Here is a 26015-nt window from a genome sequence, read left to right as displayed (position 1 = left end):
TGAAAGTATTAAGAATGAAAAAAAATCTTGATAGAGTAGTGAGGGTGCACACTCATGACTAGATCAAGATTATTTTCTATCTTAATTCTAAGTAGCTAGAATACATTTTAGAGATAAGTCTTGATTAGTTTTGTATCTATTTTGTGTGATTATTTATTTTAAGTTAATTTGTCTTAAAGATGTAGCTGGAAATTTTTAGTAATTTCTAATCCAATTCTTTATGTGCTTAGTAAATGGCACGTAGACCACCTACTCCTCCTCCACCAGTAGATATGCCCAACTTAGCTCGGGTAATAGAGATATGGCAACAACCTTGCAACAACAAAGTGCTACTATGGCACAACAACATCAGGCCGCCCTTCATCAATTAGAAACAGCTAGATTAGCAGCAGAAGCATCTCAGCTTCACCAACAACCCCATACTTTTAGTCTGGAGGATTTTCTGAGACACAATCCACCCAGATTTAATGGCAAGGTAAATCCAGATGGAGCAGACCAGTGGGTGAGAGACATAGAAAGAATCTTTGAAGCTACTCAATGCCCTGAAGAGAGAAAGTTATCCTATGTCATTTATGTACTAACTGAAGAAGCTGAATTTTGGTGGATAGGCATGAAGCAAATGATGGAAGACAAAGGAGAAGATGCCACTTGGGAGAACTTCAAAGTAAGATTCCTGGAGGAGTATTTTCCTGATAGTGTCAGGTATGCAAAAGAAATTGAATTCATGCAGTTGGAACAAGAAAATCTTTCAGTCACTGAATATGCTACTAGGTTCAAACACCTAGCTAGATTCTACACCTAGACCATGACTGAGGCTTGGAGATGAAGAAAATTTGAGTTTGGGTTGAAGCAAAAACTTAAAGAAGTAGTGATTCCTATGTCTATTAGAGATTTCCCTGCTCTAGTGGAGAAAGCAAAAGTAGTGGAGAGTTTGAAAAATAGTACCAGATTTGCTAAGCCTCAAGTGGGAGGACCTTATAAAAGTATGCCTAAATATGAAGATAGAAAGAAACCTTATTTCAAACCTCAATCTTATAGCAGTGGAAGACCCAGTTCTCAATCACCATCTAGTTTCAAATGTTTTAGATGTGGTGGGCCACATGTTGTTAGATTTTTCCCTCATCCAGTGTCAAATGTGACATGTGATAGATGTCACAGGTATGGTCATGCAACAAAAGACTGTCGTGTCCAATTGGGAGCTCCAAATTCTGGCGGAGTGCAACAAGTACAACAAAATAGTAATCAAAAACCCAAAGCTGCTGCCAGAGTTTTTGCTATTAGTGGAGCTGAAGCTTCACAGTCTGATAGCCTTGTAAGAGGTATTTGTTCTATCCTTGAAACACAGTTATCTGTATTGTTTGATTTTGGGGCAACCCATTCTTTTATATCTTTTGATTGTGCTAAGAAGCTTAAGTTGTCAGTCCAAGAATTAGAATTTGAGTTGGTGGTATCTACACCAACAAAAGGTATTATAGTAACTTCTTCCATGTGTGTTGAGTGTCCAGTAATTATAGATGGGCATAGATACACGATCAACATGATTTGTATACCTCTAAAAGATTTGGAGGTTATATTGGGAATGGATTGGTTGTCTGCTAATCATATCCTTATAGATTGTGGTCGGAAGAAGTTAATTTTCCCTAAATTAGAAGGAATGCAGGTTATCTCAGCTCATCAGTTTGAGAGAGAGATACGAGAAGGTGCAGAATATTTTATGCTCTTGGCTTGTTCTATAGTTACTGATAAAGTACAAAAATATATGTTTGTAGTTCAGGAGTTTATGGATGTATTTCCTGATGAGATTCCTGGACTTCCACCTAAAAGAGAGATAGAGTTTGCAATAGACTTGACTCCCGGAGCCGGCCCCGTGTCAATTTCTCCATACCGAATGGCACCAGTAGAGTTAGCTGAATTGAAGAAACAACTAGAAGACTTATTAGAGAAACAATTCATTCGACCTAGTGTTTCTCCATGGGGAGCTCCAGTGCTATTAGTGAAGAAGAAAGATGGTTCGTCACGTCTATGCATAGATTACAAACAATTAAACAAGTTAACAATAAAGAATAAATATCCTCTTCCTAGAATTGATGACTTGATGGATCAGTTGCATGGGGCAATTGTCTTTTCTAAGATAGATCTACGCTCAGGTTATCACCAAATCACCAAATTTCAGTGAAAGTGGAAGATGTTCAGAAGACTACTTTTAGATCAAGGTATGGTCACTAGGAATTTCTGGTTATGCCATTTGGGGTGACTAATGCTCCAGCTATTTTCATGGATTATACCAAATTTCAGTGAAAGTGGAAGATGTTCAGAAGACTGCTTTTAGATCAAGGTATGGTCACTATGAATTTCTGGTTATGCCATTTGGGGTGACTAATGCTCTAGCTATTTTCATGGATTATATGAATCGGATATTCAGACCTTTTCTTGATAAGTTTGTGGTAGTGTTCATAGATGACATCTTGATCTATTCTCGTACAAGGGAAGAACATGCAGAACATCTTAGAACCGTCCTGAACATTTTGAGAGAAAAACAGTTATATGCTAAACTTTCAAAATGTGACTTCTGGATGTCAGAAATACAATTTTTAGGACATGTCATCTCTGCACAAGGAATATCAGTAGATCCTTCTAAAGTGGAGGTTGTACTTTAGTGGGAACGTCCTAAAACAGTTACTGAAATTAGAAGCTTTGTCGAGTTAGCAGGATATTACAGGAGATTTATAGAAGGTTTTTCTAAAATAGTGGCTCCTTTGACCCAATTGACTAGAAAGGATCATCCTTTTGCATGGACTGAACAATGTGAGAGAAGTTTTGAAGGGTTGAAAAGAAGGTTGACTAATGCTCATGTATTGACAATCCCTGATACCAATCAGTCTTTTGAAGTTTTTTGTGATGCTTCCTATCAGGGATTGAGTTGTGTTCTGATGCAGAATAAGAAAGTTGTTGCCTACGCTTCTCGTCAGTTAAAAGTGCATGAAAGAAATTGTCCAACTCATGATCTAGAATTGGCAGCAGTTGTCTTTGCTTTAAAAATATGGAGACATTTTCTTTACGGAGTTAGTTTTAATGTGTTCAGTGATCATAAAAGCTTGAAGTATTTGTTTGATTAGAAGGAGTTAAATATGAGGCAGAGGAGATGGATTGAATTTTTAATAGACTATGATTTCCAACTAATATATCATCCTGGGAAGACAAATCTTGTTGCAGATGCGTTGAGTCGTAAAAAGATACAAATGTCGTCGCTTATGATTAGAGAGCTGGCATTGATTGAAGATTTCAGGAGTATGAATTTGGAGGTTTCCATGTCATCAAATTGCATTAGTTGTAATACACTTGTTATAACTAATGAATTTCTGGAGAAGGTGAAGGAGAAGCAGTTGGAAGATTCAAAATTGAAGAACTTCATGGGCTTATTAAATACTGACAAAGCTAAAGACTTTTCTTTAGGAGTGTATGGTATTTTGAGATTCAAAAATAGAATATGTATACCAGAAGATAATGAACTAAAGCAAACAGTGGTATCTGAAGGTCATAAAAGCAAACTCAGTTTACATCCAGGAATGACCAAGATGTATCAAGATCTCAAGAAGTCTTATTGGTGGCATGGCATGAAGAATGATGTATCTAAGTTTGTAGCTGCTTGCCTGACTTGTCAGAAATCAAAGATTGAACATCAACGGCCTGGAGGCATGTTAACTCAGTTAGACATTCCAGTGTGGAAGTGAGACAGTATCTCAATGGATTTTGTTACCCACTTACCACGTACTTTGCGGAAGCATGACTCTGTTTGGGTCATAGTGGACAGGCTGACAAAGACGGCACACTTCCTACCTATAGACCTGAGAATCTCTATGCGGAAGTTTGCCCAGATTTACATAGATGAAATAGTCAGATTGCATGGTGTACCCTCCAGCATAGTTCAGATAGAGATCCCAGATTCACCTCCAGATTCTGGCAAACACTTCAAGAAGCTTTGGGGACTAAACTCAGACTTAGTTCAGCATACCATCCTCAGACTGATGGACAATCAGAGAGAACTATCAGGTCCTTAGAGGATTTGCTTAGGACTTGTGTATTAGATCATTTGGGCAGTTGGGATGAAATTCTACCTTTGGTAGAGTTCACTAACAATAACAGTTACCAAGCTAGCATAGGAATGGCTCCTTTCGAGGCATTGTATGGAAGAAAGTGCAGGAAACCTTTGTGCTGGTTTCAGGATGGTGAGAGTGTGTTAATTGGACCAGAATTAATACAACAAATCAATGAGAAAGTCAAAATGATTCAGGAAATATTGAAAACATCTCTCAGCAGGCAAAAATCTTATGCAGATCAAAGAAGAAGACCTTTAGAATTCTCTACGGGTGAGCATGTCTTTTTGAGAGTTACACCGTTCACTGGTGTAGGAAGAGCACTGAAATCCAAGAAATTGACTCCTAAGTTCATAGGACCTTATCAAATTCTCCGGAGAATAGGCCCCATGGCTTATGAAATTGCTTTACCTCCTCCTTTAGCTAACATTCACAATATTTTCCATGTATCCCAACTCAGAAAGTATGTGCCTGATCCTAGTCACATTCTAGAGTCTAACTCCATCCAGGTCAAAGAAATTTTTTCGTTTGAAGTGAAGCCAATCAGAATTTTAGATTCACAAGTGAAACAACTTCGTGGAAGAAGTATTCTCATGGTGGAAGTAATGTGGGATCTCACCTCTGGAGATTCCACTTGGAAAATTGAAGAGGTGATACGAGCATCATACCCTAATCTCTTTCTTGGTAAGTTCATTTTCGATGACGAAAATTTTTGTAGTTGGAGATAATGTAACGACACTTTTTAAAAAAAACAGAAACAGCGTTCCCCACATTCTTCTTTCTTCCAAATCACTTCTCTCTCTACCAACTTCTCTCCTCTCCCTTCTCTCTTAATTTCTCACTTCATACCTCATCTATTTTAGAATCTGATCATACCACGCTCTAACAGAGGAGTTAAGGAACATTTCTACCATATCAGATTTTCAAACAGAGTAAGTTCATTTTTACTCTAAATATCCTTTATTCGCTGTTTTTCCTTAGGATTTAGTCATCAATATTTGTGGGGTCAGTTGAGAAGTTTAATCCTCTCAACTTATTCTATTATATACTGAATTTTTGTTCTGTTTAAATAACTTGCATTAGGCCCGTAAATCTTGAAGCTTATCCAGACTGTGGGGAATAAAATTTTAGAAGTTGCTTGGAAAGCAAACAATTAAGGTAAAGGAAGCTAAATTTAATTTTTAATAGAACCCTAGGCTAGAAGATCTGGATGTGGAAGGGGCGTGGTCCCAATATTCAATTTCTCTTGCAGGGATGGTGTGTGTTTATATATATTGGGTTGTTTGTTTATATATGATTTAAATTTGTGGAAATATTTGGTTTTGATGATTTAGTATTAAAGTGTTATTTTTTTTTATGTCAAATAGACTTTTGATTATTTTGGATCACTTTTTGAATGATATTGTATGACGAAATGGTATGGAATTGAATTCATACATTTGGGATAATGTATGGATTGATGTTCGTTGTGTATTAAGTATTGATGTCGGGATAATGTATGGACTGATGTTTGTTGTGTATTAAGTATTGATGCCTATGTGGTAACAGAGATCTCCGAGCTTCACTGATGATCTAAGTCACATAGACTAAGATATCAGGTGGTGAGAAGCTGATGGGGGAGTTCATGCACACCGTGACATATGAGATGCACGGGTTGGGTTGTATTGAACTTACCCTGATCCTTTCTGTTGGATTCGCTGGTAATCTTTGGATCAGGTGTTAGTGTCTGGTAGGACTTACTTAATACGGGTCTTCCGGAAGACGTTGTTTGTTGAATATTCTGGATGTGTAGTTGTGAGATCTATGTGATTGTTTTATTGTTGAGATTTGAAGAAAATTGAATAATTTGATAAATTGATCATGTAATTTGGTTTTCTCTTTGGATTTAAGTGTGTATATTATAAAATTCTATTTTCAGTAGCATACCCTTGCGTTTCTTGCTGTGTTTGAACTGCGATGATTGTACTGTGTACACGAGCAGATAACCATACAGGTGCATGAGAGCCTTAGAGGTTACAGAGTTTTATTTTGAGCCGTGGATATGTAAATATTTGTATTTCTATAAATCCTAATCATGTATTAGGAATGTTTTGAAAAACTTCAAGTTTGTATAGAAATTGGTAGAACTTTTATTGTAATAGTTATATATAAATTATGGGGTGTTACAAAGAGATTATTATATTCTAAAAATTAAAATCCAAAAACAAAAATTAAAATTCATTAAGAAATCCGTAATAAAAAAAATTATGCTAAAAAAAATTCAAAACATATTCTGAATAAAGGAGTCCAAAAAATACTTTTATATATACCCATTTCATTTATGGACATTTTCGTCTTTTGTATGAAATTGGGTGCGGTTATATAATAAAAAAAAGTAATTGGAAGTAATTACCAAGAAACTTTGAAACTGAAAGCAAAAGGGCCAAATATTTTATGAGTATATGTTAGCATAATGATTATTTTTTTCTTTTAAGATGTGACAAATTTGAGAAGAAGTCGTGCAAATTAAACCTCACTTTGCATAAAGTGCTTTTCAAGAAAGAAGTGTGTTTGTAGTATAATCAAATTGTGAAAAAATAAAGCACATAAATGAGTAGAAGTGTTTAAAAGTATTCCTCATATATATAGACTGAGATCTGAGATTTTAGACGAAAACCAACTCAGTAATGATAATTTTTTTTTTGGCCCTTCAAATAAATCGAGCATATAGTGAAGGTTGTTATTAATTCCTTTTAATAGTAAATGTATTTTAATTTATAATTTAAATTTAAAATATATTAATTAATTTATTATTGTATATATAAAAATTATAATTGATTATATATATATAAATTGATTATATAATATAATATAATATAATATAATAAAGTAATATTAAATAATAATAATAAAATTTAATAAATAAAAATAAATATTAACAATTAATAATAATGAATATATTATTATAATAAAAACATAAATTTACGCAATAATAATGTTGATTATAAAAAAAATATAAAATATTATTGTTATTTAAATTTGAAATAAAAATGACTTTTAATTAAATTTTTATAATAATGAATACTTAAATATTATTTATTTTTATATAATAATATTTAATTTATATTTTTTAAATATTAAGGTTATATTTTTTAAAAGTAAATATTTTTAATAGATATTTTACTTATTTTAAATTATTTTTCCAATATTTTTTACAATTTTTAATATTACAATTAAATAAAAATTTATTTTTATGAGAATTTTTGACAATAATAAATAATTCATATCTCTTGTAAAAAGAATTTATTTAACATAAAAAAATTTGTAATAACTCAAATCTATTAAAAAAAAATATTTTCATTATTCAAATATTTTTAAAAATAAAAATAAATTTATAAACTTATATTTAAAAAAAAATAAAAAAAATTCTCTCATAACCATAACTATAACATTAATAGTAAATTTTAATAAACTTTTCTCTTGTTACTCTAACCTACCGTCCCAATCTAAATATATTAATCTCTTCCAATCTAAATATATTAATCTCTTCGGACTTTCATACTTTGACAAATCATTAAAAATTTCCTGTGTGTGCGAACACACTTTTCTCACAGTAGTCTAACCTACCTACCCCCACTCTAAATATATTAATCTCTTCAGACTTTCATACTTTCACAAATCATTGAATATTCATTCCCTCTCTTCCTGAGTGCAAACACAACTTAGGTCGGTGGGTCCAACAGTGGGTTGCTACTGACAGTGGATCCTATAAATAGTAGATCCTTCAATCTCTGAACTACAAACTATTATATTTCTTTCCCACTTCAACTCTCATATTGATTTGTGTGTTTTATCTTAGTCATCTCAAAATCCATCCTTGGATACAAATGCAACCTTAGTCACTATTTATAGTAGATTCTTCAGTCTCCGAACTACAACCAATTATCTTTCTTGCCCCCTTCAACTCTGATCTTACCATGAAAAGCAACAAAGCATACCTTGCTCTTATGGCATTTCAGTTAACTTGTATTGGAATCAAGTATGAAGCCTTCAACACCAATCCTTTCCACCAATCAACCCTCTTCCTTCTCTTCACTGCAATGTTTTCCCATGTTCTTGCATCTGCAGCTGACATCAACAAGCCAATCACCACCATAACATTTCATTTCTCTGGGATACTTGTATGTCAAACACTGCTCTGGATTCTCATTCCTCAGCTTTTGTGCTTCTCTGTCATTAACTTCCTTCTTTTACTAATAGTCAATTTCTTGTACTTTGACTTCCTCACTCAACTGCTCCTTTTATCCTTCAACTGCATCACCCAGCTGCTCCCTGGAACACCTCCAAGTATTGTTGAGATGCCAAATACAGAACCGCAATCTCAGGAATCCCAGGTGTAGCATCCGAGATATATAGGTTTTGAGTTGTGTTTCTGGCTTTATGCTTATGTTCTTATTATGTACTCTTAATTTTCCCTATTTGTGCCTGTAGTGCTTTCTCTTGTTCCTAATAGTTACTCGTTAGATTAATCCTCATTTCATGGGGTTATTACCTGTAAAATAAACCAGACTATTTTACTTTTACTCTGATTCTTTATACAAGTTGGATTAATTATGATAAAATAGTACTGTTCATGGATCAAGTAGGATTTGGAGTTAGATTAATCCCCAACTTATGGGTTCATGAATATGTAGGTTTTGAGTTGTGTTTTTGGCTTTATGCTTGTGCTCATATTATGCAGACTTTATTTTCTCTATTTGTTTTTTATGTCTGTTGGAGTCCGATTTAAGTTCCATATATTTTACTTTTACTTTGATCTTCTATAGAAGGTAGAGTAATTAACACAGTACTGTTCATGGAAAAAGTGGGATATGTAATTCAGAATAGTATTGTAAAGTTTTATGTAACTCGTTCATTGATCAATTTAACTTTTCTTGCTCATGTTGGAAAGGATTCAATTCAGAAAAGCCCAGTTCCACTGCAAACATGCTTTAAGCAGGATATATTGGATAAAACATACTGAATAGGACAATAATTATGAAATCAAGTCCTAAATCACTTCTTTTGCTGTCAAAATGTCCTAAAATTTTCCACAATATATCAATGCAACGGTTTTTTATCATCATGGTTTTGTTTTTTTTTTTACCAAAATGAGATCACTGTAAAAAAAACATTATAAATATAGGGCAAGTCATGTGTAGAAGTCGTGTCAACTTGGCACGACTTCTGCCACATCAACCTGAAATCGTGTCAAGTTGACACGACTTTGTTCACGTCATATTTTTTAAAAAAATTTATTTTTTTTAAATAAATAAATATATATTATAATTATTCAATTATAATTAAAATTATAAGTTATGTAATATTTGAAATTAATTTGATAAAAAAAAAATTTATAAAGGAATAAATACTTAGGTAAAGAAAATGAGTAAATTAATAATCAAACTTAAAATTGAATTTTATTATCAAGTTTGTTTGTGCGGACAATTTTTTCTATTGTAACCTTCGGTTCTGCAATATGGATCTTCCTCTGTCTTCTTCCCTTAGTTAATCGCAGTCGCTATCAAATTTCCGATGAGATCCCCGGTGAACTCTTTTAAAACACCGTGAACACTTTTTTTAGAGTTCTTTTTTTTTTAATAATATGAATATAATAATAATAATAATTAACATAATAATAATAATTATTAACATAATAATAATAATTATTAACATAATAATAATTACTATTATAATAATAATTATTAATATAATTATAATTACTATTATAATAATAATTATTAATATAATTATTATTTTAATATAATTATTATTATTCATATAATTATTATTATTAATATAATTATTATTAATGTAATTTATATTATTATTATTATTTATATTATTATTATTAATATAATTTATATTATTATTATTATTATAATTTATATTATTATTATTATTATTATTTATATTATTATTATTAATATAATTATATTTATTATAATTATTATTAATAATAATAAGTATAAATTATATTAGGAATAATATAATAAGTATAATAAAAATCATAATATAACTAAAGAACTTATGTGATATAGTGATTAATGCTTTTTTATGACTGAAACGATTTCTGCCTGCATTTTTTTTAATAGAAAATTTAGTCATTGAGATTTCATTTTAAAAAAACTATCATCTCTCTAAAATTTCTATCTTTCTTTTCTGTCACTTCTCCCTTAAAGATTCTGAATTTCTCGTTCATCAGTTTGATGATTAGAGTCCACCATTAATAATTTAAAAATAATATTTATTACTTTTTCCTGTTAAACAATAATAATTAAGAAAATAATTGTCATCTTTATTGTCAGTAATTACGATAGTTCAAACCGTTATAAAAAATATGTTTTTTCTAATACTAGATGTTTTTACAAGGATTTCAAAACTATAAGAAAATATCTAAATAATCATAATTAAAAGACTCTTCTGCAATAACATTACAAATTCATTTAAATTTTAATATAGTATTGTTTAAAATTAAACAATTTAAACTATCTAATTCAAAATTAAATAAATTTTAAAACTTTCAATTTAGATATATAAAAATATATAGAATTTTATGTGAGTAGTTTTATGTTGACTTTAATAACCAGCTATTTTTTAATATGACTTGTATGTTTTAAATATTCTAATTAATATTTTAAATAATTTCTTAAATGATCAAAATTAATTTTAAAAATGTAAAGAATTTTAAAAGAAAACGTCTAGATGTATTTGAGATCTCTACTTCGATCGAATTAAAATTTAAAATATAAATTAATAAGTTCATAAGCAAAAACAAATTATGGAAAATATAAAATAATTTTTAATTTTAAAGTCTCAAAGTAAAGTATGACAAATATATATATATATATATATATATATAATTATCTCTAACTTTTACACAATTAAAAAAAAAAGTACATTATTTATGTATATCTGAGAGTTATTTCTCATACACTAATTTACAAATAACATTTACATCCATAACTATTCATTTATTCTTTAAAATGTAACTATCCATCAAACAATTACTCTTCCAAACAACTACTCACATATATTCTATACTTTATATTTCAATTCTGTTTAAAATCATTGATACTTAATATAATTTAGCTAATTTTTAATGATATTTTTTTCATCTAACAGAATTCATTATACCTTTAAAAGAAATCTTAAATCATTAATCAATTTCTTCGATAAATTGTTGAGCCTTGCTTATTAATCTTTATTTTAATATTTGTTTCTAAATTATTATATTTTAAATAAAATGTATTTTTAATTTGTTTTAGATAATTAAAAATAATCATATTTAAAATATAGTACCTCCAATAGCTTCCAATTGTAATGACGTTTAATTTGTATACTTAATTTTTTTTATAGTGAAAGTAAATTATTACAACTTATAACATTTATCTCCACTATATTTCTGAAAGTAGATGATTTATTGGACCAATAACACAATATATTATAATTATTAAACATAATTGTTTTTATTATTTCACATATATTTTGTATATTTTATATTTTTACTATAATTTTATTTTACTTATATAAGTTAATATTATTAAAAAAGTATTAATATTAGTAATGATGTCATACGTTAGTGCACATTTATTTATATTTGTAAATGCTTAATTTTTATTGAATTATGATAACTTTTCAATTAAAATTAAGATTTATCTTAAACTGTTATCTAATAAATGATTAAATGCAACACGTGCGCATTATAATATATTGTATATAATTTAATAAATAAGTATATAAAGTATAAAATATTCTTATATTTAAATGTTGTTTATATAAACTGAAGTACTTATAATTTAATGGAATGTTGGAAATTTTATTTTTTTGGTCAATTAGGCTTAGTTGTACTAGTCCACTCCATTGTTAATGGACTGTTTCTTCCTGCACATCTATATCTTCTTCAGCACCTCCATACATACACAATATGAAAATATTCCGGATTATATAATCTGGAAACGCATTTGAAAAAAGACTTCTAGATTACATAATCCGGACGTTAAAAAAGACTTTCAGATTATGTAATCTAGAAAGTAATCATGCATCTGAAAAAAGACTTCCACATTACATAATCCGGAAGCTAATTACAAATTTTAAAAATGACTTCCAGATTATGTAATCCAGAATATTACATAGGGACATTTTTGGAAATACGAAAATCTATGAAGGTGAGAAAAGAAGGCATGGAGTTGCAGGAAGAAGCAGCCTTGTTAATGTGTTCCTTTACTTTAAAACATAGGAGCTTTCTTCCTGCACCTCTCATTCTTCTTCCTGCACCTCATTACTTTTTGAAATCCCGAATTACCCGTTTTATTTTATTTCAAATAACGAGGGTGTTTTCAGAAATTGAGTTCTGAGAATGAATTTCAAAATTGAAAACCCATAAGCCGAAAAAACACATTCCAAAATGAAGTGCTCCAAGATGGAAAACGTTTTTCATAATGGGACTTTCAAAAGAAAAAAAGTTTATCCCAGAGTTAGAGCAGAAAAAAACCATCCACAATCATTTTCATCATTTCAGGTTTTTGACATGAATAATAAATTTTAGATTCTTTTGTTAAATAACGATTAAATTTTTTGTCCATAAGATATTATTATATAGTTTTAATTTTGTATTATATTATAATTTATATGTGTTTATATATGTAAAGAAGAATTGGCAATAAAGTATATTTAACATGTTATATTAACAAACCCTCATAGCGACATTCTTTCTTCAAGGATCATATGATCATATCATTCATTTTCTCTACAGGAACTAAAATCGTAATGCACTCTATCAAGCTTTAATAAAAATAAAATATTTTTATTACCTTAACTCTTTACTAACATTTTTCAACATTAAAATGACTTTACTTAAATAAGGACTAAAAATTATTTATTAATTTAAAGGGTTTCATAGACTGTGCCAACTTTCTTTCATGTGTAATGTAGTTAAGTAGTTGCCCAACCACCGCCATTTCCTCAAGGCTTAAATTTGGGTAATTGATGAATAAACTAATTGTATTAAATAAATCTTTATGAATTTTATTTTTAAATTAATTCTTAAATGAAGTTGTGTGTTTCTGACACATTTTCTTTAATAAAACCGTGTCAATGAAACAATTTATCCAAATACGTGATAATTTTGTTTTTCCTATATCAATAATTAACAAAGTGAATTACACTAATCTCTTAAAAAAATACACTACTCAAGTATATTTGCTTAGAATTATTATTTTGTTTTTCGAAGTGTTTGAATTTTCTTCACTTTTAACTCACATGTTTCTCTCTGTTGTCTTTTTGTCCCTGTTCTTTTTAACAAATACAAGTGTCAATTAAATATTTTAAATGTTGGTGTTGCCTTCAGCAATTTTCGATTCTTACAATTATCCGTTACACATTTAAATAAATGAACCATGTGTTTTGATATCTGTAATCTGATTTTTTTATAGATATGTTTAATTTCCAAGAAAATCGTATTCCTGGCTGTATGTTTTTATTCCTGTACTAAGAAGGTATTAGAATAAAAAAAATTCATTTTTGATAAACCCAATTGCTCATTAACACAGTTTTATTTCTTATTTATTTGTACTCAAATAACTTATTTTCTATTATAAAGTGAACTTTAAGTCTAATTCAATCCCATAAAACTGGTTTATGAAGTGAGGTTTGCATTCACTTATATACAATGAAATATTCTTATTTCTAGTTCATGTGGGATCTCCAACACACCCCTCACTCGTGCGTGGGACAACATATTATGAGTGGTTCGATAACGACCCAATAGCAAGTGGCACTATAGGCCCAACAAACACTTGCTAGGATAGACTTTAAATGACTCTAATATCATATTAAGAAGTAAACTTTAAGCCTAACTAAAATCTATAAAACCAGATCATAAAATGAGGTTTGCACTCTTATTTCTAGTCGATGTGGAATCTTCAATATTTTATTGTATAATTAACGAAATTGAGGGAGTGATAGCAAAAGAAAAATTAAAAAGAAAAAGAAAAATTATTTAGCTAAAAATAATTATTTATTATTGTTATTATTTATAGAATTAAGTTAACTGATGTTATAAATAAATTGATTTAAACAATTATGTATGAATATACGTAAGATTCGTCGTTGGTTATGTTTTCTTCAGATGAGTCCAATCGGATAACAGATATGCTTCAACATTTCTTCTTCCACAGTGAACTATTGCTCTTTTGGGAATTTCGAAGAAACCAAACTTCAGGCATTTCTCACAGGAGTTTTTTTTTTTTTTTTTTTCAGTCAAAAGGTAACTGAATATATCTTGCATTCAATTGCCAAAATTTTGCTTTACCTCTTCTTGCGTGTTTGAATCTGTCCCACATCCTGAAACCACACGCAGCTGTCTTTCATAGCTTTCCTTTATCTGTTCCCATTATCAGCAAATGGCGGCGGCACAAGAAGGACCCACAATGAAAGCCTCGTGATTTTGAAGGCGCCACCATGCAGATCACTATATTTTGCAACCATTTGCTTTTTTTATCATTACTCACTCATATACTCCTTTTCGATTATTAAAACATTATATTTTTTAAAATAAATTTTTGTATGTTATTACTATGCAACTTAAGATTTCAGCTAAGATCTCAGTTAGACTGACACTTCAAGCAACAACAATAATTTACTATCACATAAAAAAATATTATTAAACAAAAGAAAAAAGAAAGAAAATACAAAAATACGGGGACTAGACCAAAACTCATATGTTAACAAAAACAATACATAGGTAGACTATACCTATTCATAAAGAATTCTAAGAACAGACAAGGTGGAAGCCTATTACACCAAAGAAAAGATTCTCTATGAAAAAATCTTAAATTAGCCAACTTATCACAACACGCATTTCATTTCATTTACGAAAAATATGAGTATCCGTAAACCTAATTTTTCCACAGTAATTAAGACAAGCATTCCATCGATTACGAAGCATCCAAGGAACATTTGTCCTAGCAGTAAACGCAACACAAACCAAAGCAAAATCACATTCCAGCCAAACATTAGAAAGTCCCATCTTTCGAGTTTCCTCCATAACATGTATAACCCCATAAAACTCAGCAACCAGAGCAATCTGAACTTCAAGAAACGCAAAAAAAGCTCTAATAAACTCCTCCATACTCCCACGAAAAATACCTCTGCAAGTAGCAAGACCAAGATATCCCCTAACAACCTCATCAGTGTTAATTTTAACCCAGCTTGGTGAAAGAAACTCTCATCTAACACGAAGAGGACGTAGAACTTTACCAATACGAATGTTAATACAAAAAAACTTGAGCACATTTAAATCAACCATATCAATCTTTATTAAAGCTTTAGACGAATTATCCACTAGACAAGTTAAATCTTTAATAACCAAAATAACCCTAATAACCTCAATCTTATCTTAAAAACGAACATAATTCCTCATACGCCATATCTTATCATGAAAACAAGTATAAGATATGCCATATCATCCGAAAACACTATATTATTACTTCATTGTTTCATTCTCATTAATTATAGTTTCCCTGTAAAACTTAAATGAGTAATTTAATTGCGATTAAACCCATAATTGCGTGTAACTTGGATTTGTGATCGCATCGTGTCCTGCGTTGTGTCCACTAGGATGTTGAACAGAAGACTTAGAACCTGTAGGTTCCGTTTTTTGACTTTGTGGTAAGCATGATTTGAATAATGAAAATGTAATTTTCAGTGAAAATGACTGTCAAATTTATGTTTAAAAGAAAAATAACCTTTTTATACTAAAAAAGAAAAATAAAACTTTTGTCAGTGTGTAAAAGTGTGAGAAAAGTACACTTCAAATATTAAATGTTAAAAGTCTATGCCAGATATTTGAAATTAGTTGGTTTAAATTCGCAACAAATTAATTGGTTTTAGGTCAAATCAAATTAATTGGTTTAAAGACAAGTCAATGTACTAATCCCACAATTTTGACGAGTGATTATTTCTAATATTTTACATAGTTCTATTAGAGATAATTAGTGTTTGTTCTTATAGAATATGGACATAGCAAATCACATTAAAAGCTTCATAGAATTTTAACTAAAATACCATATATAATTTTGAAACAGAATAATAAATTACAAATAACACATAACATTATAACACAATAATCATTATTTTAAATAAATGGTTAATTCACTTCTAAGATGTGTGATATATTGAAATATAGAAACTAATTATAATTTTCTAGAATATTTATAATATCAATTATCTTCTTTAGATATAATGAAGTCTTTCATTCTAAATTCATTACTTGCACATAATATCTTCGACCCATAATAAATAATTATTTAAAAGTAAAAAAAAAAAACTAACAATAACACACTTATATTATGTACATATGATATGAAAATAATATTCAAAATTAATTTTTAATTATCTTTTCAAATACATTACTAGTTTTTTTTTATTAAAGTTATTTCTTATACTATATACACTATCAATTAAAATATATCATTAATAAAATCAAATAATATTAAAAATAAAATAAAAAATAAATTATAGAAAACATTTTTATTAATAATATAGTAAATATAGTTCCATTTTTTTAATTTAATAAACTAATATTATATATATAAAGAATGTTCCAAATAATAATTACATTTATCTAACAACTTAATAAATTAATATTTTAATTATATTTATTTTATTTTTTAATTTAAAATACTGATATATATATATATATATATATATATATCATTATATTATTATAATAGGTTCTCAAATATGTATTTTTTTTTCGGTTTCAAAGTATCATTTTTGGTTTGGAAACTTCGTTAACTTCCTCCCTTCTATTTGAAACTTCCAAAAAAATAATTGCAATTGATGTGACATTCTTCTAGGGTTGAGTGTGCATCTATCTACTTGCGGAAGCATCACAAAACATTAAAAAAAGAGTTTATCATTAGTTAATAATAATATTTAATTTATTCTCTCAACTTTCCAACTTTCCTTAATAAAAGTACAATTTATTTAAGAATATGAACAACAGCAAACATAAATGTTATTTTGAATTTAAAAAATATATAATAAAAAATAAATATTTAATTTAATTAATATAATAATTAATTTATTTTAAAAATTAGTTTTTATTTAATAATTATTTTACTGTGGATTACCTTAAACATATTATGTATATATATATATATATATTATTTGAAATAAAAGGTTTTATAATTTTTGTCTGGGATATAGAAAAAAACACGTGACTACATGCATGTATACAACTTTTAAAGGAAATAGAGCTTGGGACCTATCATAAGCCACGTCATCTTCAACGTCATCTATAATTCCATTATGGGTCGGCTATGCATGGCTATAATAATGCTTTCTACTAATAAATTCTTCATTTGGCTATTGCATATATAATATTAACTAATGTTTCTATCCCCTCATCTAAATATTTGACTTTATATTAACTTTGCATCCTATTAATGGCTAAAAAGGATAATAATAAAATTTAAAATATTGATTTTGAAAATAACTAATTTAAAACGTAAGGATGATGAAAGAATGAAATGAAAATAATGTTAAATAGAATTTGATGACATTCAATTGTTGACTAATAGAATTTGAATTAATAACTTCTTCCAATAGTCTTAGGACGGTTCTTCTCTTTTGTTTTTTCTTTAATATTTTTTATCAGAATTTTTTTATTTTTTTATATGAAATGAAAATGGCTTTTTAATTCATCTTAAATTTCGGAAATCTTTAAACTCTTTTCATACATAAATTATTTAACCATTTGTACTGGCTCATTCTATTTAAAAAATTGTAAATCAACATATTTCTTTTTATTTCAACAGAATATGTATATTAAAATCGGTGAAAGATAAGCATCACAACACGTGACACTCCTTTCTAAATAATATTTGTAAATTATAATTTATATATATTTGATCAATGTTCAAACCAGGTGTGAGATGTATAGGTTTTATCAAAAGCAAGTGTTCCCACTGAAATATAAGGTGAAAATTAATGTGATCATCTGCCGAACTATAGATGCAAGCATTTTCATTTGTAACATTTATCTGATAAAACTTTACTTAGATAGAATATAAGTCTCCTTCGTTGATAAGTGTAAAGTTGCTTCTCACTAATCTTTTATCAAAACGCATCAAACGCAAATCTCTAGAACATTTTCTCAAGAGTCCATCAATTTGGTATTAAACCAATCCTATGAGACAAAGTTGGTAAAAAAAATTCCCAATCATTTAATTACTTTTTTTTAAATGTTTTCTCTCTTTATATTTATATATATATATATTATAATTTTTTTATCGACAAGAAAGAAATAAATAAAAATCATTTCAGAGATAATTCCATCTTTATATAAAGTATCAAAACAATTAGCCAGCAAAAAAACTCTCCAACCAACGATACTATTCTAAACAACAAGATGCCCTAACCGAAAACCGTCTAGCAAAGAAACCAACAAAGAGAGCAAACCTAACAAACCGCTAAACCCAATTGTCCCAACAATAATAGCCTTACACAAACAAACTACCCAAAAGGGACAATCCAAACACCTAATCGCTACAACACCCCCTCCCTTCCTAAACCATAAACTAACAAGCTAAAACAAGAATAGACATACCAAATGATCAAGACATCAATCTAAATAAGAGAAACTAACCGAGAGGATTTTAGAGGAAATCCAAGACCAAACCTTCGGTTGAGCTATGGAAAAATTTCTGAATGATCCACCACTCCACCTTTAAAGATGATTTTAATCCTATGACACCAAATCTCACTAATCACCGCAACAGACACATTCACCAAGATCAAGTTGATAGATTTTGGGGCATTACACAAATTGAACTGCAAGAAGTGAGAATGAGGGAAAAGAGGATCAACCGATTGCAATCCTAACCACCCATAACAAAGATTTCACACTACTGCAACCAAAAAAAAAAAATATACAAATTCTCCTCTTTTACCTTGCATAAACAACAAAGGATATTTTCAACCTTAACCCCACGCCTGACCAAATTGTCCTTTGTAGCAATCTTATTTTTCAATACCCTCCCGGCAGTAAATTGCGCCAAAGGCAAATCCTTAATCCTAAAAAAAAAACTTAAACAACACTGTATTTCTAAAATAGTATCTAATTTAGTTAAATATATAGTGACTAATTAGTTTTTGTCTCTAACTTTGATTACTATGTAATGATTTTTTTGTAGTGCATGAAATGGACTAACCAATTACTATAACGATGGATTAACGTGAGTGGTGGTGACAACAATCATAAATGTGATAGTGATGAGACTTATTATCGAAATCATCATAACTCCATTTAGAAACGTTAGTAGCGGTAAACCCTGCCCCTGAAAGTTATAGTGTTGTTTTGAGCGTTCATATTCCACTAAAGGCTGGGAAACGTGGCTTGAATTACAATTAAGAATCGTTCAACGTATGGACAATCTATCTAATTTTGCTTGTGAAAATCTTTTACCATTTTAATTAAGAAAAGGAACAAGAAACATAAAAGAAAGTGAGAATAAATATTATTTAAATAAATTTCAAAGCTGAGTTTGTTAGAAGAAGTCTTGACTTCATCAATTATCAAGAGTGTGTTAAACAAACATGTCAAATATAACCTCGTCTACCCTTTAAGGTTCATGAGATAAGCAAGTCATACAAAGTCTTAAGCTCATTTGTCCATCAAAATTCGTGAAAGAAGTGCATTAGACAAAGTCTCAAATTTGTCTATCCTTTAGAGTTCGTCAAATGAAACCTTGAGTTTGTGTGTCTTTTATAGTTTGTGAAACAAACTTCAAATAAAACCTCAACTTCATTTATCCTTTAAAGTTCCTCGAAAGAAGCGTTAGATGAAACTTTTACTTCATTTGTCTTATAAAGTTCGTTAAGCGAAGTTTTGATTCGTTTGTCCTTCAAGTTTCATCAAACAAATGTCAAACGAAAGTTTTGATTCATCTATCCTTTACATTTCACAAGATGAAGCATGTAAGACAAAAATCTTTAATTTGTCTACTCATTAAAGTTCGCCTTACATGTGTTATTGATGTTAATTAAAATCAAAACATAAAATAAAATATTTAAATCATGTTATATTAATGTGATTTAATATATATATATATATATATATATATATTATTTTATAAGTTTGGGATCTTACAATATGATATTATATTATGTTACCAAGTACGTACCAACATATTTAAGTTATCATTCTTTTGTAATGAATCTAAAACTATTTTTTTTTCACAAAATTTAATTAACTTAAATTTACATAAATATTTTATATTTCATTATTCAAATATTTATTAAAAAAAAAATTTGTAAATTTATATTTTATATATTTTTTTAAAAATTCTAAATTTACTTACAACCGATAAACTTCAAAATTTTATTTTATTATTGATCAAAGTCCATACAAAGTCTATATTGAGCCTGCTCCCAAGGATCCAATCGTTAGATTCACCGAAGGTCTCCTCTGGTTTCCCTAATAGGTTGCACAGTACATCGATGACCGTCTTCTTCCCCTTCCCCTTGGTATCCTCATCCAAGGGTATGTAGGCCATTTCTTTGCACGGATGGAATAAATTGTACTTAGCACTCTTCATGAATATGTTCTACAATGCACCCACTTATACATAGGGGTGGCAAAACACGCCGGGTGGGCTGACGTTTTCAATCCGCTAACCCGCATTAGTTCGTCCCGTACAACCCGTGGCTTGCGCGGGCCACAACATGGCGGGGCTGGCCCGCTAGTCTGCCAAAAAAAAATTAAAAATTAATTGACTTGACAGCAATGGTCCAGTGGAGGAGTGACAATTTTAGGTGAAAGAAAATTAGGTTTTCACTCAAATCACAACTTAATTACGTTGTTCGAAAAAATGCACACAACACACGAGGCACTCTACTTTGCAGTGTCGCCGCTCGCTCCGCTTGCGACTCCGCGTGACTTCTCCTGTAATTGTTGTGCGCTAAAAAAAAAAAACGGGTCGGCCCGCAAGCACGTGGACCAACCCGCATACGGGATGGGTCATGAAAACTAGCCTGCATTTTGTATGCGGGACGGACAAATCCGACCCACATTTTTGCGGATTTAAGCGGGAGAGGCCTATGCGGCCCACTTTGCCACCTCTACTTATACAACAGCTAGCAGTTGAGTCATGACGTAGAACAAACAAAAGCTTGTTTGGACAACACATTAGCTAACTTAGTTTACAACAACATGAAGCCAATGGCCATGGGAAGGTTCACCCAAGTTTTGAGAAACGGTATAATCTCAGCACTGCTTCCTTTGGTTGTCACAACCAACACATCCTTTGTGTCTCTCAAGATGGTGTAGTTTAAGAGGATACAAAAGAACATCAACCCCTGAAGCACAATCTTCTTCAAGGTGGAAACTTCAACACCCAAAAACTTCGGCTTCTCAGTTTCTGGTTCCCCAAAGGAGGCTGCAGCTGCTGAAGACTCAACCCTGCACAAGAATAAATTTTGACTTTTGTCCCTTTGGACAAAGACATTGTGTTTTTCTGAGAATTTTTGGAACCCACTGAAGGAAAGAGAAGAGACAGCAAGGACTTTTGGCTTTGGTGAGAAAAGCTTGTGCCTTAAACTCTGGGAGGGGTGTAAAAGCGAGACCTTGTTAATAGGGTTTGTGGGGGAGAGAGAGAAGACCTCTGGTTTGAAGAACAACATCCATGACTCTTTTTTCAATTCTATTGGCGAGTTGAAGAAAAAGGATACAGAAAGTTGGCTAAATAACATATTTGCATTCACTTCCTATGAATTATATGTACTAGGAAATGTCTCGCTAAATGCTAAATAACAAATTTGCATTCACTTGTATATATTATAAAATGTTTTTTTTTATTGAAAGCATAAGTAGGATTTTGTATTGAAAGCATAAACAGGGTTTAACACTGAGTTTTTTCTTTTGGTATCCTACGTGGCCAGCTTCTGCTATCAATTGTAAGTCCATTGACATCATCAAAAGCACTCTTATGGGAAGCTTTTTTTGTACTACAGGATTCTTTTGTAAAAATTATCCTATTCAATATGTTCCTACCCAATATTGCTCCATGAACGATCATGACTATGAGTTAACAGAGTTATGTTGAAAATTTTGTTTTTTTAACAGCAAATAAATTTAAGTGCACGTGAAATTTTATTATTCTGTTTTAATTGTTGATTTAATATTTGTGAAATTTTATTATTCTGTTTTAATTGTTGATTTAATATTTGTAGGTAACTGTTCATAAAGAGTCAGACAAGTATTATAAATGTAAATGTAATTGTTGGCAAACATAATAAAATATATTCCTCTGATTTATTAAAAAAAAAAGCAACAATTGGTATCAGAGCTATCTTCTTGATGGATCTTTTACAGTTGTATCTCCTATGTTATTCACAAGGATATGGGATTACCTCAAGGCCGAATATGAAGGTGATGAGAGAATTCGTGGAATGCAAGTGTTGAATCTAATCAGGGAGTTTGAACTGCAGAGAATGAAGGAGTCAGAATCCATAAAATAGTACTCTCTGATAGACTTCTAAGCATTGTCAACAAAGTGAGATTGCTTGGATCTGTGTTAAAAGATTCAATAATTGTGGAAAAAAACTGTTTGTAACGGTTCCAGAGAGGTTTGAAGCCACCATAACAACCCTAGAGAACAAATGACCTATCAAAAATTTCTCTTGCAGAGCTCTTAAATGTTTTACAAAGCACAAGAACAAAGAAGAGCCATGAGACAAGATGGAGCAATAGAAGGAGCCTTAATAGCCAATCATGAAGGTGGCTGGAGAAATAAAGGTAGTCAGATCAAGCAGAACCAGCAAGAAAATGGAGAAGTTGTTGCACACAATAACAACCAAAAGGAGAAATTACCCTCCTTGTAAGCATTGCAACAAGTTGTTTTAAGTGTTGGAGAAGACCTAAGTGCAATCAACTGGGGCATGAATCAATCATTTGTAGAAACCAAAATGAGCAACAAGATGTAGATGCTCAATTTGCAAATAAGGAGGAGGATGTACTTTTCTTTGCAACTGGTTTCTCCAACAATATTTCAAGTGCATCGTGGCTAATTGATAGTGGATGCACAAATCACATGACTTATGACACAAAACTTTTCAAGGAGTTGAAGTCTTCAAAAAATTCAAAGGTCAAGATAGGCTATGGGGGTCACATTTTAGTGAAAGAAATAGAAACCACTATTGTAGCAACACATTCCGGTACTAAAACTATATTGATGTGTTATATGTACCTAACATAGACCAAAATTTATTGAGTGTTGGTCAGTTGCTACAAAAAGGCTTCAAGGTGTTTTTTTTAAGATAACCATTGTTTGATCAAGGATGCTAAAGGACAACATTTGTTCAAGATACAAATGAGAGGCAAAAGTTTCTCATTAGATCTAGCTGACTAGTCAAGGGCTTCTCAAGATGCAAAAATATGGAATGGAAGATGATCCACCAATTAAAGGCAATCGATTACTCTCTCTGAACTTGTTGATCACAAAAACCCGAAAAAGGCAATGGAGGGAGAGGTGTATATGATTGAGAAGAACAAAACTCGGGGGCTTGTTGACATACCTCGAGATAGAAAGGTACATCAAATGGATGTCAATTCAACATTCCTTAATGGATTTATTGAAGAAGAAATTATTTATGGCTTAAAAGATGTTCTCAGAACATGGTATAACTAAATTGATGATTATCTTATCAGCTTAGGCTTTGACAAAAGGTCTTTTAGAATATGCACCTTATGTCAAATCAAAAGGTGTTGAATGGAGATTAAGCAAAGCGAGATGAAAAAAAAATTGCAAATTTGTTTACCAAGCTACCCCTGCCAACAAGTTTGAGTTCTCAAAACAAAAAATTGAAATTTTGCAGTTTAAAAAATCAAGGAGGATTGAAAATTCTATTTTTTTGCGCATAAGTGCACGTGATATTTTATTATTCTATTTTAATTGTTCATTTAAGAGTCACTTTGCGCAAGTATTATAAATGTAATTGTTGGTAAAGATAATAAAATATCTTCATGTGATTTATTAAAAAAAAAACATGAATCATGGATTAATCTAACACCTTAATTATTGGGAACTTAAATCTGACCCCAACGGAAACAATTTAAGCCAACTCTTTTTATTCACTATTAACAGAGGCTGGTTTCTTTTTCACATTATTAAAATTATTTTTCAACCAATATAGATTTGGACTATCTTTTTCACTGATATCTAGTAGAACTATTTTATATGGATGTCAGTCAGATTCTTTTTTATTGAAACTTTTAATAGTTATTTTTATTGTCAATATTTACAGAGAATTTTTTTATCAAACGTCCTTAGTATTATGTAGTGATAATTTTTTTATTTTTTATTTTTAATTTGCTTCCAAACAAGAAATTAAAATTGTCTTTCTTATCTACACAAATATGTGGAAAATTTAAAATGTATTTGATTTCTTGAAAATTGTGAAATTTACTTTGCATTCCCGTAAGCGTCTTGATCTAAGACAGGAAGTCTGAAGAAGAGAAAGCCTTCTGATCAAATACTCAAATACCTGCATGCATAAAAATGTTTAATGCTGTTAACTCTATATGGAAAAGTTTAATGCTGCATACATAATGCGGTGATCCAGAGAAAGAAGCTTAAGATTAATTAGTGATTAGTTAAAAAGAAGGGATAATTAAAATGTAAGAAAGGGGTGTGTTCAGCTAACACAACAGAGTTATGTAAATGGAATTGTAAAATACTGAAATTCTCTTTCAAAAATTCCTTATTCAGCTAACACATCTAAGTTATCTAAATGGAGTTCTAAAATCCACTACTAATGCAGGCCTAACACATTTTAAGTTGTCAGAGAAGCAAACAAAGGAAAAAACATGGAGAAAACAGAAATAAAGAAGAAAAAATGCAGTGAAAGGATATTGGGAGAAATGGCAAGAGTACTCCTTGTCCTCACTGAAAGAATAGATATCATGTGATTGCTTCCAATCTCCAAAGACGTAGAGAAGCTGCAAAAGAAAAAGAAAATCAACAAGGACCGGCAAGATCAATTTGAAGAATATCAAGAGCATGGGGGAGAGAAACACGCATGCTGATAAGCAAAGGCAGCAACAATATCATTCCTTCTTTATCATGCATACAATTCCATGAAACCATACAAGACCTACTCTCCAAAGTGATGATGATAGTTATTGTAGAATACTTGATGTCAAAGTAAAGGCACAAATCATATTTGACAATCCAACAGGTGCAAAACTAGTAGTTGGTGTGCCTCAATACCTGAAATTATACAAACTTATTGAGCCAAAGGCTTGAAAAACTATACATATACTCCCTACTTTTTCTCGTGAGAAGGCGTACAAAGTGCATCAGGTTCATTCAGAAACAAATTGTTGAGAGGTATATTTGTCCGTTGAGGGAGAAATGAGAAAGAGGGATCTGTAATTTTGTTGTTAGGTGAATTCTGTTGTTGCAGATGGTTTGGTGAGTGAATCAGAGGTTAATTCCTTGTAAGTTAGATGGTGTGATTTACAAAGCCAAACTATAAAAGTGTGCAATCAATCCAAATCAGGCGGTGCTGTTGAATTCTGCAATGGCATCTGCAGCACCTAATGTCATTCTCTTCGATGCTTATTTTCGACGCACCAATTTGGATCGTGACGACCGTATCAGCGGCGCCGAGGCCGTCTCCTTCTTCCAAGGCTCCGGTCACTATCTCTCTCTTTCTCTTACCCCAACAACTCACCAAATTAGATAAACTTTTCTTCATACTCTTGGCCTTCACATTTGCTGGGTTTTTTAATCTTTGTTGTTTTATACAATTCCTTCTAACAAGATTTGTCTCAAAATTATAATGTTCTGATGTTTTAGAGATTCTCCGAAACGTCTTTGGCTTGCTTAATCATTT

At 30.5% G+C, this 26015-nt stretch overlaps 2 protein-coding genes and 1 pseudogene across 2 annotated transcripts in view; 2 read left to right on the top strand and 1 right to left on the bottom strand.

Annotated features, from left to right (window-relative positions):
- Positions 1 to 301: 301 nt before the first annotated feature.
- Positions 302 to 802, top strand: LOC137833473 (uncharacterized). The gene has a single exon (XM_068641820.1). The coding sequence runs from the start codon at positions 302 to 304 to the stop codon at positions 800 to 802; it is 501 nt and encodes a 166-aa protein (XP_068497921.1).
- Positions 803 to 7694: 6892 nt separating this feature from the next.
- Positions 7695 to 26015, top strand: part of LOC137831423 (uncharacterized) — a 43909-nt gene continuing 25588 nt past the window's right edge. Inside the window, exons 1-2 of the mRNA XM_068639095.1 lie at positions 7695 to 8254; positions 8399 to 8467. Of these exons, the coding sequence (XP_068495196.1) occupies positions 8051 to 8254; positions 8399 to 8467 (273 nt within the window). The 5' untranslated portion in view covers positions 7695 to 8050. The remainder of the gene's footprint in view (positions 8255 to 8398; positions 8468 to 26015) is intronic.
- On the bottom strand, positions 21267 to 21804 carry LOC137832950 (ADP,ATP carrier protein 1, chloroplastic-like; annotated as a pseudogene).

Source organism: Phaseolus vulgaris, chromosome 6, assembly GCF_000499845.2.
Source record: "Phaseolus vulgaris cultivar G19833 chromosome 6, P. vulgaris v2.0, whole genome shotgun sequence".
NCBI lineage: Eukaryota > Viridiplantae > Streptophyta > Magnoliopsida > Fabales > Fabaceae > Phaseolus > Phaseolus vulgaris.
Note: the sequence above shows the minus strand (reverse complement) of the source record. Positions and strands in the feature narration are given on the sequence as shown.